Genomic DNA, 21911 nt, shown 5'->3' with positions numbered 1-21911 from the left:
TTAAACATATCAGCATTCAGCACCAAAAATATTAAAATGAAAACAAAAGTTCAGTTAAGTCGTGTATTATAACTTGAGGTTGGACTAGAATACAATAATCTCTTTGGTTGCAGTCACTTAGTATGTATTTATCATTTGGAGTACATGCAGTTTGCAGTGCAATGTCACTTTAACCGGAGAATTAACTGTTCACTTAGACTGAATACATTGTTATTTCAAGAGTGTCATTATGTTTATCAATGTTATTACAGATAGCGAAGAGTTTAACAACGTTTTGTTCGGTTTACATTGATTAAATGTTTGATATCATTATAAAAGTCCGAAATTTTATTACTTGAGTGCCAATGAAATATCTCGTAATGAGCATATAAAACAAATTGCAATAATTCAAGAATAAGTGGATGAAATTTCAAAGTTCAAATATACTTATTATAATATAAAGTCTTGGAAGGTAATTACAATTGCACTTGGTCGCTAATATTATAAAATCGTTGCATAAGTACAAAGCTTAAATTATCACTAGCCGTTTGTCCAACGTTTTGATGCAAAACAATCGAAAGTGTGATTTCACAGAAATCAATATTATTATAAACTCCGCCACATCGCGAACATGAACAAGCAACGTAGAAATAAGTTATTCGTATAGTTCAGTAGGCCATGTGTCGACAACATAGTCGAGCCATGTTCATGACTTCAGGTGACACGAGGTGGGCGGAGTTACAATTTAGAATTTACCACTTAGTTTACATTTCCCTTAGATTAACTCCAACGAACATGTTTGTACATAACGCTTATATCTAGAACGTGAAAAAGATCCATAAATCGATGAGGCCTCTGTTCACCGCTACTCCGACTAGCTCTGTACAAAACTGTACAAACTTGTAAAATTCCCATCAAAAGCTATTCTAAGTGACGAATAGCGGACGGATGAGTACGAATTGCACTTTTCATTGAGACACGAGGTTCCGCGGTCCCGGGTTCAGGTCTGGTCGAGGTCGTCGCCGTACCAGCCGTAGTAGATGCACGCCAGCACTGCGCCGGCGCACATCACTGCGCCAGAGATCAGCCGACTTGCGACCACGTATGGCTTTTTGGAGTTTTCGCCTGTAAACAAGTAGGAAACGTTTTGTTATTGGTATAACCACTGCATTTAAATTATTCTGAAATAGGTATTATAACACTATGTCGGACGACAATATTTGATTGGATAAAATAATTGAATATGGTTAAAGAATTAACATGAAGCAAAACTCACCAGTAAACACTAAGTAGGCTAGAGGTATTCCTACAGCTGCGCCGAATATGTGCGCCGCCCAGGCAACGTATTCATACGAGGCGTGCGCGTGCGCAGCGGCCGGAGCGCCCGCCGCCGGCGACGCGCGCACCAGCGCCCAGCACGCCTCCGACGTGCCCAGCACCAGCACGCTCAGCGGACGGAACCACCACAGCGGAATGTGACCGAACCTGAACAACAATGACATATTTAAGCATCGACACATGAAGGCGAAATCAAATAGATAATTAAGAAGGATACAGAAACCATGATTCAAGTTGAGGTATAATTGTAGGAACTCACCTAAGGCACACATTAGCGATATGCGCGGTGAGCAGCGCGTACACGGCCGCCGAGGCGCCCACCACGCGCACGCGCGGCTGCAGCACGCCGGCCCCCAGCGCGCCGGCCGCCACCCCGCCGGCCCACACCACCACCACCCGCCACCACCCCTGCTCGCGCTCTAAGGGCCAGCCCACCTGACGAAACAAACACAACCACGAATTAGATACATATGGGACACGGAGTAGGTATCGTTGAAGTAAAAATATTGCCTTCGTGCAGGTACAGCATGGTACTTAGTGATACTCACAGCGAGTGCGACGAGTGCGTTGAGCGCCAGGTGCGCGGCGCTGGCGTGCACGCAGCCGTACGTGAACAGCCGCCAGGGCTCGCGCCACCACGCGTTGGGAGACCACTCCATCTGCGCGCGCATGTCTGCCGAGCCCCACAGGTGGATGCATACCTGGAACAACATCAGATGTCGGCTTAATATTGACTCATGAAAGAACATGAAAAAACATTTAATGACTGTTAAGCTGAAAGGTACTTACAAGTAAAATTATCATGGACACTATAAAATACGGTGGTTTCAATAGAGCTAAGAGCTTATCCTTCCTCTTCTCGAATTTGTTCTTCGCGTAGGGCTTATGTGACTTGGTAAGTTGTGGGGACTTGTATTTCCCCTGGGGGTGCACTCCTAGCGTGAGGCCGGCCTGTAGGCGCGACTTGTGCTTGACTGGGGCCCCGGTGGGCAGCAGGCGGCGGTTCTCCCCGGGGCTGTTGGTGTTGTCTCCGGGACGCTCCTCCTCGTTCTCTGTCCAGGCGGTGGCGGGCGCGTGCGCGTCGGGCAGGACCCTGCGGGGCGCGTGCACGGGCGCTGGCTGGGCCCCGGTCAGGCGCGCGGTGGCGCAGTGCTCGGCGTCGGGAGCCATGGCGGCCGCTGCTCATGTCACGGTCAGCACGACATGGCGCTGCGCTGTGCTCTGCCGCCTGTGTACAACGATTGTAATCCATTAGTACGCCTTCCTCACTATATATACCAAACAATCGACAAGGAAAATCTATTCCAGTTCACTAATTAGGGATTCCACAATAGAGGTAGAATATCCTGATTCGTTGTCGCGCGGTCAGCTTATTAAATGTTACGATTTTTTTGCGAAATCAACTTTTTTTCAAATCTCAAAGAAAATAGAAAGATACGTTTATTAGTGTACCATAATACACAGTTTGCAATTAGCTACAAAAATGTATGGCGATAAAACAGGAAGAAGGTGCAATGCCTACGTATATGGAGTTAATGTATATGCGGAATTACTGTGGGACCACGAATTTCATCCTTTGCACTATTAATAGAATATATGTAAAACATAGAGATTATTTTTCTTCAATTTAATATTCGCGTTTGTGCCTCATGTAGGTACCTGATGAGTATGAAACAATGTAGGGATAGCAATTGTTAAAAACTGCAAACTGGGGCAGGACAAGCGATTAAATTATACAAAATATACATATAAATGTGTGCATTGGTTTTCCCTTTAGAATTAACAATTATACAGGAATGAATTTTATTCAGTGCGCAAACTTTGTCAACTTATAGTTAAATAAGTTTTATAGATACGTATATTTTTATTTTGTCGTGTTTTAGTACAAAAAAGAAAAGTTATTGATATCGAAAGATGTTCATTTTGTAACTGATAGTAAGGTCGCAGTCGTCATAGTAGGCACGGCGGCAACGCGAAACCGGTTTACTGACGCGAGCGCTGCTCCAAGCGGGTAAGAATAGTTAGTATCCATATTTTGCTGATTTTAGGGCGGACAAAAGAATGAAAAAATTTTTTTTACTGATGATGCAGATATGTTCTGTTAATGATTCTGGACCACCAGATTTTTTTTGTGCACTGCTTAAAATTCATTCCTGTATATTATTAAATCTGATTTTTATTCGTTTGCATTATCAAAGTGATGCGGAAAATAAATGCAATTATGCAATTGTATGCGCATACGCTGCATGACAGTGTGCATGTGTTTGTTTATACCTAGCTGTTCTATTACATAACCTATTGTTATATACATTATGTAATTGTGATAAGGCTCTACTTAGCACTGGACTACAAGGAGCAGATCAAAAAAGTTTGATAAAAAATGCAAGAAACTACTAAGTATATGTGAGCTTTCAGGAGTCACACAACCATAAAGATACTATTCTACACAAAATACTCGCACTGTCGACCCCTCTCACTTGAAGCATTCAACTATAGAAAGACTGCCACTTACTCAAGTAGCGATTGAAGTAATTTTTTATTGAACTTTGTGGCTATAAAGTCTGTCGAATGCATCAGGTGTTTTTACACAATTAATCTCAAAATCATTTCCTAGGCAGATATCGTTACTGCGAATATTAAATAACAAATTACGTGAAATAACCACAGATTTCCTTGTCATCAAATCTCAATGACGTAGCGACTCTTAATTGTTAGTTCCTCAAACTGATACATTGTTCGGAACCATGTTTTAATTAAACTATTATCTTTGTACAGTAAAATGATTATTTTATAGTAAAACACGTCCATGACAGATGCTTGACGTATGAAACACATTTGACACAATTGATATGAACAGGTAAACCACAAAGTTCACTCGAAAAGGTTGTACTTATCGGAAATTATCAGCTTGTTTTCAAACAACAAAAAATATAAATATTCTGGTTATTATTGAGTTTTAGAACAGCCTGTATACGAATATGTTAGCCAATCCGTTCTTTTTTATTAGCCTATGCTGTCCCACTTCTGGGCAAAGGCCTCCCCCAAAGCCTTCCAATTTTTTCTATCCATCGCTGCTTGAGGCCAGTCCGAGAGGAAGCTGTCCAAGTCTTCAAGCCAATCCGTTTAACATAGGAAAAAATATGTTAAAGAAATATTAATTTTTATGATAACACCCAACACGACTATAAGTCAAGTCAAAATTACGACGTTTCAAGCACCATTATAATTAACCAAAATTTAATTAAGTAAAGGAAATCGATTTATTTTTTCGAGCTTCGTTATCCTGTTGCTACCTGATACGGGATAAACTTAGTTTTGCCAACTAATGAGATTCTTGCTTACAATGTTATGTTTAGTCTGGTTTAGCCGCACCATTTCCCATTAGTATGCCAAATTAAAAAAATATATATTTAGGTGAATTCAGTATACACATTATATTGCATAACAACACTCCGGTATTGATCATAATCCTAAACAATTAACTGCAATAACGAGCTGTAGTTTTCCTCTCATGTCACCTGATTTAATTTCATTACATGCAAATATTTTCCCTCATAACGCCTTATGTGTAGAACATTTGGGTATCGGTCCATAAACAATAGCGTTGTCGTGTAATAACAGTTTATTATGACAATAACGGCACAATTGGTGAGCTGGCCGCGATACACTCGCCAAACTCCGCCGCGAATAATAAATAGCTCATATTGTTATAGACAGCCCAATTTACTGGCTACTAGGCTTAGCTTCAGTCTAATGCAAGGCGTTGACATCAATACATCAAGTTATGCATAAACTACCTTCATTACTTAGTGCATTGCACTTTAATATTTGAATAAATCACGATTAATTCGGCCATTTTAAGCCATGTGTGATAGGAGCAGACAGGCGTTGTAAGTCGTGGCCAAACTATCCAAAAACCACACGCGCAGAGCTTAGCGTCCTTTTATCATTAACGATCGGAGTGCAATGCGCTTATATTGTCTGGTCTACATCTGCGAACTTCACAGAATGTCGTACATTCGACTGTGTTCATTCTAATTAACGAAGGACGCAAGATGGGGAACATTTGTTTGAATGGCGACTATTCGTGATAACAATAGACGAGCACTTTTCTAATGACGAACATTATTCTTTGAACTCGCGTTATGTTTACAGCTGACTGTATTGTTATCATATTATCTCCTTTAAGACAATGCTCTTAGGAGATTTTTTTATTTAGCATCTGTTTACCTGCAGTTGTAAGATTATATTACGGAGAGAGTAGATCTTTAAACCTGCTAGTCAACACGGGATGTGAGATTGCTCCGCTCCGGAGCAGGTGATAGCGGGGCGCAAAAAAAGCGTTATGAAAAACTGCACCCGGTTGTGAGATGAATATTTTTACAGCGTGGAATCAACAGCTGGTGGCAAAATCAGACATACCATACGTAAGTATATGTAGTACACTTGTATGAATTACTATTACTTCCTATCTCCTCACCATATGGCCTGACCCGTGTCATTATTTCGTTTAACAATAACTTCACCAGGAGGTGACAGGATATTTAGCTAATGATAGCTTTAACATTGCTATCTATATTCAATGCGCGTACGCGTGGGTAAGTTAGATTCTATCGCGATTGAAAAGACGACACCTGTTGCCTACGGGCCGAGGCCTACCTGCCTGGACTTTTAGTGATATAGTGATCGAGTGAGATTTTGGTAAATCAACATTTGTTCTAAAATTCACATAAGAACGTTAAGTTGCTTAGCAAAAAAACTATGAAGAAGCTTTGAATAGCTACGAAACTTCTCCGTGAGTACATCAGGTAGTACCTCAGTAACCTATAATAAAAGTTATTAGTGGAATGTCATGACATTGGATTGTCACACACCACTGTGGAATACGAATAGAGCAAGAAGTACCGACTCTTAAATACCAAATGATAAATATTGATTGGCTTGGCTATAATCAGTCCCATGTTTGCGCTTTACTGTGTTCCTTATAAGGCAGTGGTGTCTGTGCTTCCGCGTGTCAGTCTGTCTGTCATCGGTGGCATCGTTTCCATGATCAATGGTATCTGCGAGGCTATCTCCGCCCGTCAGGGTCGGCAGGACGGGTGTCACCGCGTTTGGGAATGCACTGATGGCCAAGATATGATGCTATTGACAGCCTTGTCAGGTGACTGCTGCATTACGTGTCGCGGATCGATTCCCGCACTTATTTAATAAATATTTTTCTGTGATGTTCAATATGTATTTGTTTCTTTCAATATCATCATCAGCCTATCGCAGTCCACTGATGGACGTAAGCTGATGGCCATTTGTTTCTTTGAGTGTTAATATTTCTTGTATTTTAAGGTTTTAGTTGCACTTGGACACTTCGTTATTTAATTCAACTAAGATGTTGAATTAATTATTTGCAGTAAGTTTGCATTTCGACCATTGAAATATTATTAAATAATATGCTTGGCCTTATTGTCAAATGTTAATAAACACTTATGCATATCAAATTTTATCAAGTAACAATTAACTTCAATTTTTTTTAATTATTCAAACTATGCATTATTATTGAGAACACGAGCACATACTTAAATGATAAGAGATTATTACAAGTAATTTAAGAAACTCACCCAATCAAAACACACAATCAGGCGACACCGACTGCACACTAATAACAACAGCTGATCTCACGTAAACAAACGCCGACAGCATGGATGTTAAAACCGCAATTTATTTCGTTAATTACTGAATTTCGGATGAGTACGTCTTACACTGGCTGTATCCCCGAATGCACTAAATTATCTCTCCAGTGACGACCCAAAATATTGAATACTTTATACGGACAAGCTCGAAAGCTGAATGGAGAATGAGTGCGGCACCTGCGCGCGCGCCGACCTGCGCGTCCCGAAACACTCACACTTGCACATTTGCACACGCACTGCGCGGCTGTGTGCGTAACATGATAAGATTTGGACGTTGCAGTCTACTGCAAATTGTTATTTTTGGAACGAATCTGCTTTATATCGACGAGGATCAAACAAAAGGAACTTTAATAAATGGAATCCGCGGCCGCACTAACACTGATTCGCAAATGTATGACTCGAATAAAGCAAATATTTTTGCTGCGTGGGAGTTACGATAACAAATGCTTCTATTATTAAAATACTATTATCTACTACTATTACGTTTATCGCGCATAATGTAGATTGTACATAAACACAATAAGAATATTACTCATGCGATTTTGGTTGTGACTATACTAAAACAATTTATACAATATTATTGTCCAAGTAACCTTTCAAGACAGACGTGTGAGATGTGGCGCACTGGGTAACGGGGGTGTTTAGTTACTGTGAGATTAGTTTGCTTAAATTTTGCAACTGTACATCTGTGCAGTTATATTGCTTAGCTTTTAAGCGAATCATTTAGCGAATTATTGAGACACTTGATTTCCCATAAATGCATTAATTTGGTTGATACATAAATTTTAATAGAATAGTGCCAAATCCACTTACCGATATACGTAAAAAAAACTAAATTGCGGAGTTAATCTCATTTGACTATACGAGCGTAGTCATCAACTTGAATGCAATTTAATAACGCGATTTATCCTCCACCGTGATTGAGTACCTACCGATACTTGCATAATAATAACATAACATATCTGTTTAAGGATATTATCTAAACGGACTGTGGTCGGGAGAGCCTGACCGCAGCCTCCATCCCGTCTGCAGCCTCCCGTATTTCAATTATACACTTAAATACAGCTTCAAGTTCCTCAAGCTATAAATAACTTTACATATTATATAAAGAAACAAATACATAATATATTTATTTCATGTTATATTGTATCTAATACACCAGTAGATACCTATGGCATCTGAATCATTATGTCAGGCCACGTTTAATTTTAGATCCACATACCATATTTTATACCCCTGCCATTTCCTCTAGGTTACAATAAAGTAGTATTGCTTTAGTTGTTTTAATTAATTCTCAGTAATCGATGCATGTTTCTGGCCTACTCAGAACAGACACATACCGAGTACTAATCGAATTAGTTCACACGATTTACTTAATTAATTTACTACAGAGTCGTCAGGCACAAGTGGATTAAAACATTTACTTTACTTCTAAGTCATTTAGGGCTATCTTCCTATAAATTTTGTGTGTGTCTAGAGGTAGTGTAACATGAGTATAGTTTATGTGTATCCACGGTCAATATTTGAATAATAAAGTATGTACACTTAACCAGAGCGCTATTTAAAACGCACGTTCGTATGTACCCAAAAGTGAGTTAGCAACTCGTTGCTTTTAACGCGGCTACATAAACTATATTGGTTGGCACTCATCATGTAGTTATTTTAAGTACACAACTAAAGATATTTTTATAATATCACTATGATTCTCTCAGCTACATTGCGCAAGCGATGACAGATGGTGGCGCTGTGAATTGTACTTCGCGAATAGTTGAGATTTATATCTGTGAAGATATATTCGCAGACACAAGGTCGCAGCGCGACTGTACTCATCTCCACAAAGTCAGCGTGTACAGTCGGGCACAGAGTGCTAATGACCGGGTGTTCTGTATCTCAGCTGTCTGTTTACTTGATGACTCACCGTTCAATGCACCGCTTTGCAGATCATTTCGGTATAAACAACATTAGTGCATCAGAAATAATTCCTTCGGCAAAATCCATTTCAATGATTTCACTCAACGATCAAAAATGCTTTAAGTGTATGTACTTAATGTTTCGGGTTATGTACGAAAAGACCTTTAATATAATATAGTACATAAAAATTAATGTTTGGTAATAGCCTTGCAAATCCAATTTGTTGAATACACACGCGTATGCCTTCAGGGTCGGGTAGGCAAATATTTTTATTATAAGCAATTGATCAATTGGTTTAGCAGTAGATACTCTCGTGTAAATGTTACCGATACATAGTGTAATGCTAATAGTGAATGCGTGTAATGGCTGTGGTTATGGCCATGTGGCTGATAGCCCATATGGCCCGTATGGCCACTCGACACGCGTGGTTTATTGGATGCGTTACAGCATGATTACCGCATATCACTCGACGGCATAGTTGAACTGTTTTTTTGCTGAGATTTGTGTACTGTGATACTTTTTGTTTACAGACGAGTGTGTCATGTTTTTTTGCCAATCGAATACTTATTGTGATGCGTTTTCTTTGCAGAATAAGTGCAAAACCCGCATCTTTTTAAACTGGTGTTTTGACAAAATATAACTATTCTTCATGGCACATTGAGACTTCTTGTAGTATGCACAAGGACAAATACGAATAAATTGTAACATTTCACGTTCAATTGCATCCAATTGCGAGGTAGCTCTTGATGAAAACCGCAAGCGGTCAAGGGCCTCGCCTGCGATACAATGGATTTATTTACATCTCAGCAAATATATCTACAGCTTAACTTTGCAAACTGTTATATGTAAAGGATCACGCAGGTGATCTAAATATTTTATAATTTTGTATAAAACTGAGGGCATAACACAAGGGTTAAAGATAAAGGGTTAACCAGGGTCATCAGTCAAACTATTCGTGTTGATGATGTGATGATGATAACAATATTACCTAACAGCACGGGGGCTTATCAGTGTAGGCATGAAGTGTTAGTACGTGACCAGACGTACGTCCACCATACATTTACACCATGAATTATGCACCATTGGGATTTCCTATCACTCTCAGCTTATCAAGTAACGGATACTCTCAGATAAAGGGCACAGATTAGTAGCTAAACTTAATTAAGTAGTTCAATGTTTTAACGTTTCATAAAATGTAGTGTATCCCAGGTGCGACACAAATTCACACAGACGTGTGTGACCCCAATTCGGGAATATGTTGTTATCTTAATGACTGGACGAAGTGTTATGTTGATGTTATCGCGGCGGCGATCGCTTGCGCTAATTAATTGCGTTTTTACGAGCCCGGCTCATTGTACCCACTGCTGAACGACTGACGTGCTGGGGCATAGACAACCAAGCTTTATGACGCTTGGCGGGGCGTAAGTCGGACTGTTGCCATGAGGCTAATGAAATTGTACGAAACTACGTAGCTTTATGGAATTAACGTTGCCTTACGGATGAAGTAGGCAACATTTTAATTGAATGTCGTGTTGATTAGTGATTAAGAAAATTAATATCCTGTATGTATGTGGGAGTGTCTTGTGGATGTCTGTATTAGCGATTTTTAAGGGAGTAGTAATACATAGTATTGTAATTAACAACACCATAATTCATGATAATTAATTGTAGATCAGAATCAAATATCCTATGAAACACGACATTACCATTACAACTACGTCTTTAGTTTTGACCTAGGTACTTGAATAACAAACCTGTCAAGTAAAGTTTGTATGTCATAACATAATACTCTTTCATGTGGTTACCGAGCAATTCCGCGAGCTAAGCTTGTGCAAACAGGGGCGAGTTGTTGACCCGCGCGTGTGTCACTCGCTGTTTGCTCCACCCCCGCGGTGACCACGCTGTCAGCTCGACACGGGATAATAGGAGTGTCTTGTATGCTTTGCCGATGATTAATTGTCTTCTAGTGCTTGGTACAATTTGATAAATTGAAAGTTTTTAGTAGAAAACAATAACATTGAAAGGGACAATATGTGAATAATATTCCACTGTATGATTGGTTTAACATAGTCAAGTTCAAGAACCACTATCTGAACTAACTCTGAAATATGAATGAGGCCCGTTTCCGTCCATATTACGATTAATTAATGCTCTGCAGATATGGTTATCGCGTACATACGTCATTATCTTATCGCTCCTTTGCATCGTCAGAATACGGCTTTGTTTATTATTGAACCCTGCTATTTATTGGAATACTGAGCTTTTATAGAAATGGGGACATTGACTTTACAAGAAATCAGACTGGTTGAATTCGTGCTTAGTGCATGCTACGATCTTTTAAAATTGTTCTGCCGCGTGGTCACAGCAGTGCTATCAATGACTGGCTAATTATGTAGTTTCTTTAACTAGAGGTCAGGCTAGGGGGTCGCGAGGGCGGCAACACGTGGCCCTTTGTGCCTCCTGTGGGTTAGTGGGCCGCGCACCGACAGCCCTTATCTATAGGACATTGAACTTGTCACCATAACGTGGCGCTGATAACCACTCGTTTGATGCAGAGCAGGTTTTGGTACACGAGATACGAGGCCTTGTGGAACTTCAGCTAATGAGAATATACCAGTGAATATATGTATATCTTAGAACTTCAGTATGGCCATGCTTTGCTTAAATCATTTGTTTTATAAAAATAAAAAAATACTGTAGCTAATTAATTTATGTCATATTATTTATATTTCATTTAATGTTTATGCACTAAAAGGATAAATCATTATCGGCCTTAAAAAGATCATTATCGGTATTATTTTATCGATGATTTAATGACTTATCAAATACCAATACAGATTTAATATATGCAGTTTACAATTGGCGTTTCATGTACATAATTATGTATTAGGTAGAGCGTAAGTTCCACCACCATATTTGGTCCCTATTGTTCCATCGCTTTGCTTTGCTTTTCATACGGTGATGTCACTATAAACAATTATCTAATTTTTTTGACGGTTGTTTTTTATTATTTATTCAGTGAATAGTAATGGAAATAAACATCGGTGAATGTAAACGACAGCTCCCCACACAGCGATATAGGTCAATGTTAGCGCAGTCAGCAGTTTAGCCGATAACATCGTGTTGTTATCGTAACGACATCGTTACCCAATACTAATGTTATGCTGTTTATTTACACATATAATTATGTAGGTAGTTTATGTAAAATCCAAGACAAAAGATTTAACTAACTCTAATGTGACTTGAACGTTGTGTACAAATATGTTTTTCACATAGATTCTCATATTTTCAACGAAAAGGTCTTTTATCGATCTCTGTCTTCTAATAATAGATTTCAGTGAAATTCGCGTCAATAGAATTCAGCCATTAGGTAATTCCGTGTAGAGTTATAAATATCTTAGCGCACCATGCATTAGTTAGACGCTTGTATACTGTGCTTCTAAAGGTTCTTAAAAGGTTGGGTATTGTTTTGTAAAACGAGGTGCAATCAGATGATGTCGTTATAAAAACTATCAGTTGAAATATGATTCCTTGCTATATTTACACACTGAAATAAGAATAGATAAGGCAGTACATTATAACATTGACATATGGCTCGATGTGTCGGGGTTGAAGGTCGTCAGGCGATAGCGGCGACGCGGTAGGTGAGATCTATCATACTGTTATACGATATTAGCCAGATTCAGACCTACTATGAGTACTGTAGACAAAATTGCAGCAGATAACTTTATTGTCTAAAATTCATCTCATTTCTGATTTGTTCAGGTTAATCAATCACTTTTCATAGATTAACTTAATGCCCTCCCCTGAATACTTTCGCGACAAAGCTCAAATTGTTCTTATCTAAAGTTTTCGCTGATGGCCACTAGGCTCCATCTGAGCGTGTCACATTCATTACCCACCGATCATAGGTCTTATCTATTGTGTTCGTAGAAGAATCATTTATTTTAATGAATGTCACTTTGTGATTATACTCGTTTTACTAGGTAATTCCATATCTTATTCAGCCTTACCTACTGATTGACTACTGGGAGTTATCAACATTTGCGGAGAGGTTAACAGACAGAGGATAACTAATGTAAATAGGTGGTTTTTTATCTGTTTTGACTAATTATTGCGAGAAAATAAATTAAAAATATTTGACATCCGACAGGGCATTAAAGTATAGCTTTGCTATCCTCTTGATGTAGTTTTGTACAAATAAGCATTAGAAGGCGGAAGAGATTGATAGTGTCTATTGTTGGCATAGATTACAGAGCAACGCGACGCATTCCCTGGCGCACGCGCATCTCACAATTAGCGCCGACACTAGCGGCTGGAATGCCTTCCACGAATGCAGATTATATGAGATCTTAAGGCGGGTTAGAACATAATAAGATTAGATGACAAACGTGGGTGAATCAGTGTGAACCCCGAGTGGACCCTTAGTCCATTAATAATAATGTTAATGGCGCACGTACTCTATTGTTTGATAAATATTTATTGATTGAGTGTCTATAGGTAGTCTATAAAAATGTAGGCGATCTCTACGGTCTTGTTAAAAGTACGCCTTAGTTAAATAATTAGTTTGAAGTTAAGTTGCGTTCTGTAAATTCAGGTCGATTCGAGAAATCAAATAAAAAATCAAGTTGTTCCTCTTCTTTGTCCCAATTGACTTTATTTGCATTTAAGGTGAAACTTGACGTACCGAAGTACCTGCGTAGATGCTGATACTTGTTTTTTCAGCATTAATTATCACTTCACCTCTGAATAATACTAGGTATTTTGCTAATTATTCACCTAAATACCGACTTACTTGTTTCTAAAAGTATCCCTTGCGGACAAACTATTATCACACGTAACACTATGTTTTATGGGGGAAAACCTATCATAACACATGCGAGTATTTATATATTTCAACAATTAAATACTATTCTATTTATAGGTAAACAATATAAATCAAAGGCGAATTAATTTACCTCAATAAGTAGGCGAGGCACGCGATCGGCATACCCCGTGACCTCTGCCACTTCACTTCACACTATTTGAATGATTTCAGGTGTAATTATGAATGTTAACACTGAAGTGTATTAGCGAAGTGTAATCGCTTGGAGGCGCTATCAGCACGTCTCGCCGCCGCGATAACGAACAGCTGACTGGCGCGCCACATGTTGCCGTGTGCTGTTCATATCTCATCGACTTGTTTACTTACTACTCTAATACAATAGACTAGTCATTCCACGCGGGTTCACCCACCTCCCGGGGAAACTTCCCCCCCGTACCCTATTTAAGCAAAGCCTATTATCAGCGCAAGTGTAACTTCTTAACAGTGAAACAATTATTCGAATCGGTTCAGTATCCCCGAAGCCTAGTCTATTCAAATAAACAAATAGTCAAATCTTTCTTTGTATATTAGAATAGATAACGCGACATAAGGCAGAAAGTTTGTTCATTGCTTGAACTCTCCTGTCTGCTTCGTTAGATTGTGCTAATTAGATCTATTAATGCTCGTCTCGCTAATCCGGACAAGTACTCATAAACAGGCCTAGAGAAACATATCTCTGTATGTTTTCGACTGAAATGAAAAACTAACGCCCCAGTAAAGCATACCTAATGCATATTAACTTAAGACATAAAATATTAAAATAACAATACACATATGACTACGATACCTATATCATGTATAATGGTATTACATCATCGAATCTGAACAATGATATCGTAACCTAAATTAAACATAGAAATACATTATGTAGGTAATAAACACACTCTTAATCATACAATTACGTATGCGAGTGTATATAGTTGGGTTTCTCGTTAATTGCCGAATTGTGTTTACATTAGATATCACAATTATTGTAATTGATTTGATTCACATCGCTCTATAAACCCTTGGTATTCGGGAAAGTAGTCATAAGCTCTGAATAACAAGTATTCTACTAAGCTCACAAGTACTTTTTTCATCATCTTCTGAACCTTTTCCAAACTTTGTTGGGATCGGCTACCAGTACTTTCTGCTATATAATGTACTACTATAAAATGTCGATGATACTTGTCTGAATACATCCAGTCCCTAACTATATTAAATCTCACAAAATCTCCAATAATGATCTATTGATAATGAACTGTGTGTCGACGTCTATCTTGCTAAGCATGTCGTATGCCGCGTGTGGTGTGTCTGGCCGCGCTCGGGTTATTGTCACCTGCACGTGTGCTGTCACCTCGCGGACGAGAGGTTATCTCACGCAGATAGTCCCAGCTGGATCACGCCGCTTATCGCATGCACTTGAGACCTGCACCGGCCGGTCTGTGCATAAACAATCTCTCAGTTATCTTAATTCTGGCTGTATTTTTGTCATAGATCCTTGTATTTAATTAATTTGTAAGTGCCACAACCAAGTCTATTTATTAAAAGAAGATACATTCTGACCTAAACATATTCCCCCTTGTAAGTAAAGTAATACCTACGTAACTTGCGAATCACCTCTTTCAATATCGGCGTGTAAGATATTTGATCAAAGAGGAAACTGCGCGTCAAGTGATAAATCTTGTAGTTTCCCCTCGGGAGGGCGCAGGCCTAACAATCCTAACATGATAAATTGTGCCATCAGCCACACCAGACAAGCCTTCACAATGATACAGGCGAAAGGAGGGAAGGGGAGAAGCCGCGATGCGGAGATCAAGTCGTGCATTATGCATTAGTAGCCAGCCAAGCCTTCCTATGGGATAACTGTTTATATTGTCAAAAGTTCGTGATTACTTGTCAATAAACATTAAGATAATTAAATCGTAACTTAACGAGCTCAGATAAGACGAACTAACAGATGTTTGATACCCCTCGCCGCACGTAAGTGACGCCCGGTGCGAGTACGCGCTGGTACCGGCTGAATTAAGTGACATTTCCCCACATTTCCTCCGCGCCCGGGTAACCTCAATACATACATAGTTATTAATATCATGTGGAGTTTGGAAGACTGTCGGTTTATAGACTTCACGCACGCGACTTCACCTAATTGAGATTAAAAGTTTCTATTAAATGAAAAGCAGCTATTTGCGTGCGGCTAACGCCTAATAGCTGTAAAATAAACCTTATATAAAATAGCATATTTTAGCAAGTTTAGAAGACTCATTATTAGTAGGACAAACCCAGACCAAAAACATTAATTTCCCTGAGACTAAATTAAGGGAAAATAACAAAAAAACTTATCGGGGAATGATCGGGGACGGGTTTTTTTCGTCATTAATTTATTATCAATGCACACACAATATTGAAATGTGTATTGTGTTTGTCAACTTTTTGTGATAAAATTGAAATGCATACAGATTAGGAGTTATGTAAACTCAGGGCATCCTGTGTTGTATTCATCATCATCATCATCATCATCAGCCTATCGCAGTCCACTGCTGGACATAGGCCTCTCCAAGTGTTGTATTAGCTATTAACTAATTATTTGTGGATTGTTCGCATCACGGGTAATGATTTATTATGAATTCTAAGTAGTTTTTGTTGTGACCTTTGGATATAATTAGATCATTAAAAATTTATCCTGTCGTTATCGAGATCATAAAGAATTGTATGCTTTCTACTACATCAGATTAGTCAACCGATTACTCCCATAGGTATATCAACCTGTTTCGACTTCCGACCATTTATAGTGCAACAAGCCTATTGTTTGCCAAAAATACCCCTTTATCAGGGTGTTGCTCACCAGGAAGAAACATTTTGCGATGGTAAATATTTCTAAACAATGTAATATTATTTTCCTTTTTTTGTTGGAGCGAAAAGCTTTACATTTCAGACCTTCTTTGTATCCATGCTAAACAATAATTGGTACAAAGTGAAAACCAAATATTTATGCACATATGTATATGTATATTTACAACTAAATGCAAGGTAAGGCTACCACAACCCCAGCTGGTGGTGCACGGTCTGATGCCAGACATTCGTATCGTCGTAAAAAACATAAGTGTCTACGTAAAATATTTTTTTCCTCCTTTAATTATTTATACGTAAATGCGCAATCATGTATGTATATTGTAGGTATTAGCATAACCTATTTTTTTTATCATTTCGCATGAACCATGTGCCATTTTAGGTTCCGTTAAAACCTGTCAGGTTTCCTCTTAGATTAACAAAAAATACAGTTTTTTCAACTAAAAGCCCAAATGTAATGAGTACTGTGACCTTATAAACGAGCACCGTGCGTGTTTCATTAAACTAGGCGTCTACTATCACGTCGCAGCAAAAACTTTATATTAATGTGTGGACCGCGGCCGCACGATTTATGGGAAACGTATGAAACTATTTTAAACCAGCCGTGAACAATATAAAATATGTTTATGGGAACTTTGGGAAGGGTTGAGCGACATGCTTACTTAATTAAATCATTAACGTTAATAGTTTTCATTCCCCTTTTTACTTTGAACGCAATAAACCTTTAAATACACACGAACCTGCACGCGTAGCATAAAAGCATAATAACAAACAGAATCAATGACTTACGCGTGTTGGCACATGATAACAAGGCAGCGCCTGACCTCCACTCCTGGCGGGGTCGCCGCCCTGCCTCAGCTCAATTACTGCGCCTCGTAAACCTTCCCTAACACTTCACCATAACTGCCACTTGTTATCGATAAGGAATAGTTTGACAAAACAATTGTTTGTAAATAAGGCGCGGCGGCGGGCGGCGCGCGCTGGGCGGGCGGCGCGGACCGAGTGACGCGGGTCAACGACCGCGCTGTTGGCGCGCGTCGCCATGGCAACGCTGCAGTCCTCCTAGACTAGCTCCGGTAGACACGAGACTAGGTAAAGAGTACAAGATGTCTTGGATCTGCGTATAACCCGTATTGTGTGTACGCCAGTAAGACAGCCAGCTGTAAAAGTACATCTTTTTCAATTTATGAGCTAATAAACAAACGGATATTATTCAGGGTTACAGAGAGCACGTGCCACACTTCTGAAGATAGTTGTGTTGGCCTTCAGACATCGCGGAATGTTCGCAATTTGTTATGTTGTGTCTGTCAGACCTACTCACGTGTGTACATGAATCATAAACTAAGAAAGTAGGACACAGCGTCGCCAATAGGTCAGGAATCTTAATTTATCACTTCTAAAATTAGCGGATTTACAGAAAAGCAGAGATCACTGACGAGTATTGTTATATAGCAATTAGTAACGGGATCTTTAATTGGATGGTATTACCTATAGGTACTGTTTTACATTATAAATAGAATCATAACTTATAGGTAAGTATGAAACCTATAAATAAATTAATTGCATTCTATTCTGAGAGTGGACACGACGTTAGGCATAAACGTGTCGTTAAGCATAGTTTCCTGTCTGCGGTGCATTATGCAAGCGCGCTGCACTCGGTCAAGGCTGAGAGGTGCTTGCACCTTGTTGCCACGCCGCGACTGCAGTGCGAGGGATTATGATAATGTCCTGAAATATGAGCCTGTAACACAAGCCAGCTCAGCGGCTTGAGGTATTCATTGTGTGCCTAGGCAAGACCCACCATAAAGATAATCATTATATTAACACTATAATAAACGTCAGTGTGTCCATTGTGTGTAGTAACGAAATTAAAAGTTACAGGCTTTGCTTGTTAGATAGCACAATATAATTTAGCTACATTAGCAATAGAAAGGAGGCACCTATGGAAAGTTTTTCTGTTTATGTTAAAGAGATTATTCTATAGTAATGTAAACTAGTAAGTAGACGTTATTCACCAGCTGTTTGGCACTGCAGTTCCGCAACAACTTTGTTTCCTCTAGCGTAAGCCGTAGGTTATTCTGCTCAACTGAGACTAGCTAACTGAGTGATAGTACTGGAATAAACACATCAGTACTTTAATATATTTAATTTTATCTATAATTTGTTTTGGTTACAATTACTCTATCAGCTGGTATTTATTTGCTCAGTGTGCTCTTCAAACTATTTATAGTCGATAAAGATATGCGGTTACGACAATCTTCTTCCCCAAGACCTGGGTCGTTTTCCCTAAAGCTTCGGGATATGAAATGGTGTTTTACTGCTTCTGCACATAACTGATAAGTTCTGTGGCCTGCAATATATGCTGCTGCCACCTACAAGCAAACACCTATCATTAAGTCAAAGGAGATGCCGGGCTCTAGCAACAGATGGCGCTTTTTCATAAACGCATAAATTAATTGGTAGCGCTATCTATCCTCAGCACTTGAAAAGAACCACAGTGGCGCAGTAAAGCTTTTAGAATAAATAAAGAGAGGGCTCTACTATACACATTTTTAATTTATAGGAGTTCCAAAACTTTGTAGTGATTCAGCCCAGCGTGTTGTAATGTATAGGTAAAGGTTCAGGAAAAGGTTAGTGTAATAGTAAACCTATTGATAGCATATCAAATAATAAAGATCTCAAACATAGGCATATTTCTTAAGGTGGTTTGCATTCGTTACTAATATCGATAACCGCTATAACAACATAACAATTATTGCGTGCAACGCACGGTGCGTTGCACGCAATAATAAAGTTTACTTCAATTAAAACTCAATTTCGTCAATTTTAATAACGTTCAGGCTGAATTTCATTATTTTTATATAACGGGAGTAGTTACATGAAGTCCAATTAATGTTGATTTCCGTCGCTGTACACAAATTGATTGGCGAATGGAACAATAACGCTAATGTTTGAAATTAATTAAACGATTGTTCTCGCAGCGCCGCGACGCCGGGATGTTCCCGGGTGCCGCGGTGAACCACGCCGGGAATGTCTCTCCATTATTGATGGATCATAATTAACCATTGATTGATTATCACCAGCGCTAGATCGTAGTAAACATTAATGGATTTCATGATTAAAAACGCTCAGCTTCGCTTTTGACCTCCTGACTTAATGAACGTGTGTAGGTACCTACCTATAAAATATATGGGAAGTTGGATATCGTATTTAAAACCGCTAAACATAGGTCTTCTAAGAAAACAAGTAAATAAGGCATTGTGGTGAATAATTATGATAATAGCTCTTGAATTAACATAATTATCTTAAACAAACCTGTTTATTATTCGTCTTTATCGACTCGTCATACTCAGTCATTATAAGAGAAAGTGAACATACGCTTGATAAGTTGGTACGCATTACTACCTACTTAAGTATTGTGTTTCGGAACAAACAATTACTGATTGTTTCTATTATTCATTGAACGGGCACGAACTTCACGTAATTAAATATTAATCTTTTTGAGGAAGGTATCTGTGTAATTTTATAGCTGGCGAAATTTGATTCTTAACTGATTGTACAGTGAGCAGGGTGAAGGTGAATCAGTATAATTAATTAAATTCCTCTCGCGACACCCACCTGACTCCTGAAAGCAAGATATCGAAGCCAATCAGGCGCAACTCCGCGTTCATTATTTTAATAGCTTTAGAGCCAATTAAATTATTTGAACTTTTGTTTGACGACGCTAGGCGAACTAACAGCGCGGTAGAAAGGTATAATGGGCGAGATGAAAGGAGCCATAATGTAATCGACCGTGACATTGAATGGGTATAGTTTCTCTCAAAATGCCGTGAAGCACCTTTAATGAGCACCTAATTGAAGTAAAAGTACTGTTCCGTTATCTTCATCAAAGTGCTTTAAATTGATGTCACTTTCAGTGCTTATCTCGTCATTGAGAAAGTTAGCATCGGCATATCAGGTACCAGCTGTGTTTTTAATGTAAGTATTACCAGTCATTTGATAACACTCTATCAAAAGCACTCTTAATTTACGGATTCATAAATCTGGGCCTCAAGCCGCGACTCGCAGGTAATTGAATAAAAACTTTCTGATTTCGGTATAATCCATGTCTTAACCGCAATCTGGGAAGTTGCTCTGTACGTGACCATACAAAAGCAATTAGCACGTCACCGTCGCCATGGCAACCGGTTGAGCTGGCACTCACGTGCGGATATGAGCGGAGGAATGAGAATGACTTCCCTCTCGCGTTACCTCCGCGCGGCGCTAATGGCGCGGCCGACGCGACGCACGCGTATCCATCAGCCGTCGTTCAGCATGGCTGAGTGCGCCGAATGTTTGCAAACCTGAATTTCGTTTTAAATTAGGTTTGTGGTTCAGTTTTTTGATTTGCAAAAAATATGTAGCTACTTATAGCAGTACGTGTTACGTACCAGCGATGTAAGAAGGCAGGAAATGGTACCTAATGGGTACCTATGTTAAATATTATATATTTTTTCTTGTCAACAGCACACGTTATCCTGTCCAAGTACCCAAAGGAGACGGGTGAAAGAATCAAATTGATTCCTGGAAGGGATTTCCGGCGCCGGAACCTCCGTGCGTAGTACGTGCCCTCGCAATCACCCCCGGCGAATCTAATCTGAACAATAAGCGCCTAAGCGAGTGTCACTCACAACACTCCGAGCTGGCTGTGACGTCTAGCTGCAAGCGACGACATGCCGCAAGCAATAATTGCCTCAGGGGGACCAGGGACCACACTCTCATCTTACTAAGGCATCATTCAGTCAAGAAAAACGATTAAGAAAGACACCAAAAAATTTACAATATTTGCTTTATAAGGAGATTGTGCCCTTTATTACAGCGATAAACATTTTACATTACCAAATAAATGTCTTACTGCTGCACAGCAATTTTATAAGGTTTGGTTTATCGTAAAAGCAATAATGTCGCTGGATACAAAGAACTAATCGATGAAAACAATTTTCAGTGGTCCATCATACCGGTGCGGTCAGCAGGCCCGGCCGCCACGCTCCGCCAGCCCCGCACAATAGCACCCGCAGCGCCCGCAGCGCCCACAGCCCGCGAGCTCCATCGTTTGTTTCCATTATATACCATCATAGCTTCCTTTTACAGAAATAATTGCTGTTTCAGCTGACTCAGGTGCTTATGTAATGTAGATTCACTTTTGTTTATTGTGCTCGTAACACTGATAGTGAGTGGTGAGAATGTTCTGCGCCATTTAGATCCGACTAATTAAAGTTTGTTTTATAGGTTGTTGTGATAGGTCAGCTTATAGGACTTGCTGAATG

The 21911-nt window shown here is 39.3% G+C and overlaps 1 protein-coding gene across 3 annotated transcripts; it reads right to left on the bottom strand.

Annotated features, from left to right (window-relative positions):
* Positions 1-49: 49 nt before the first annotated feature.
* LOC110379493 (protein rhomboid) lies at positions 50-17416 on the bottom strand. 3 transcript variants are annotated; one of them, XM_049839099.2, is made up of 6 exons: positions 17395-17416; positions 2107-2545; positions 1866-2018; positions 1577-1752; positions 1256-1464; positions 50-1104 (listed from the first exon to the last, which is right to left on the bottom strand). In XM_049839099.2, exons 2-6 carry the CDS (start codon positions 2485-2487, stop codon positions 980-982), a joined length of 1044 nt encoding a protein of 347 aa, XP_049695056.1. In that variant the 5' UTR covers positions 2488-2545; positions 17395-17416; the 3' UTR covers positions 50-979. The 3 variants fall into 3 exon arrangements, with proteins under 3 accessions (XP_049695056.1, XP_021194859.1, XP_021194860.1); XM_021339184.3 differs by lacking the exon at positions 17395-17416 and adding an exon at positions 13871-14061; XM_021339185.3 differs by lacking the exon at positions 17395-17416 and adding an exon at positions 6930-7161.
* Positions 17417-21911: the final 4495 nt, after the last annotated feature.

This window comes from Helicoverpa armigera, chromosome 9, assembly GCF_030705265.1.
Source record: "Helicoverpa armigera isolate CAAS_96S chromosome 9, ASM3070526v1, whole genome shotgun sequence".
Classification (NCBI taxonomy): Eukaryota; Metazoa; Arthropoda; class Insecta; order Lepidoptera; family Noctuidae; genus Helicoverpa; species Helicoverpa armigera.
The sequence above is the reverse complement of the archived record's forward strand: the minus strand, read 5'-3'. Positions and strand labels throughout refer to the sequence as shown.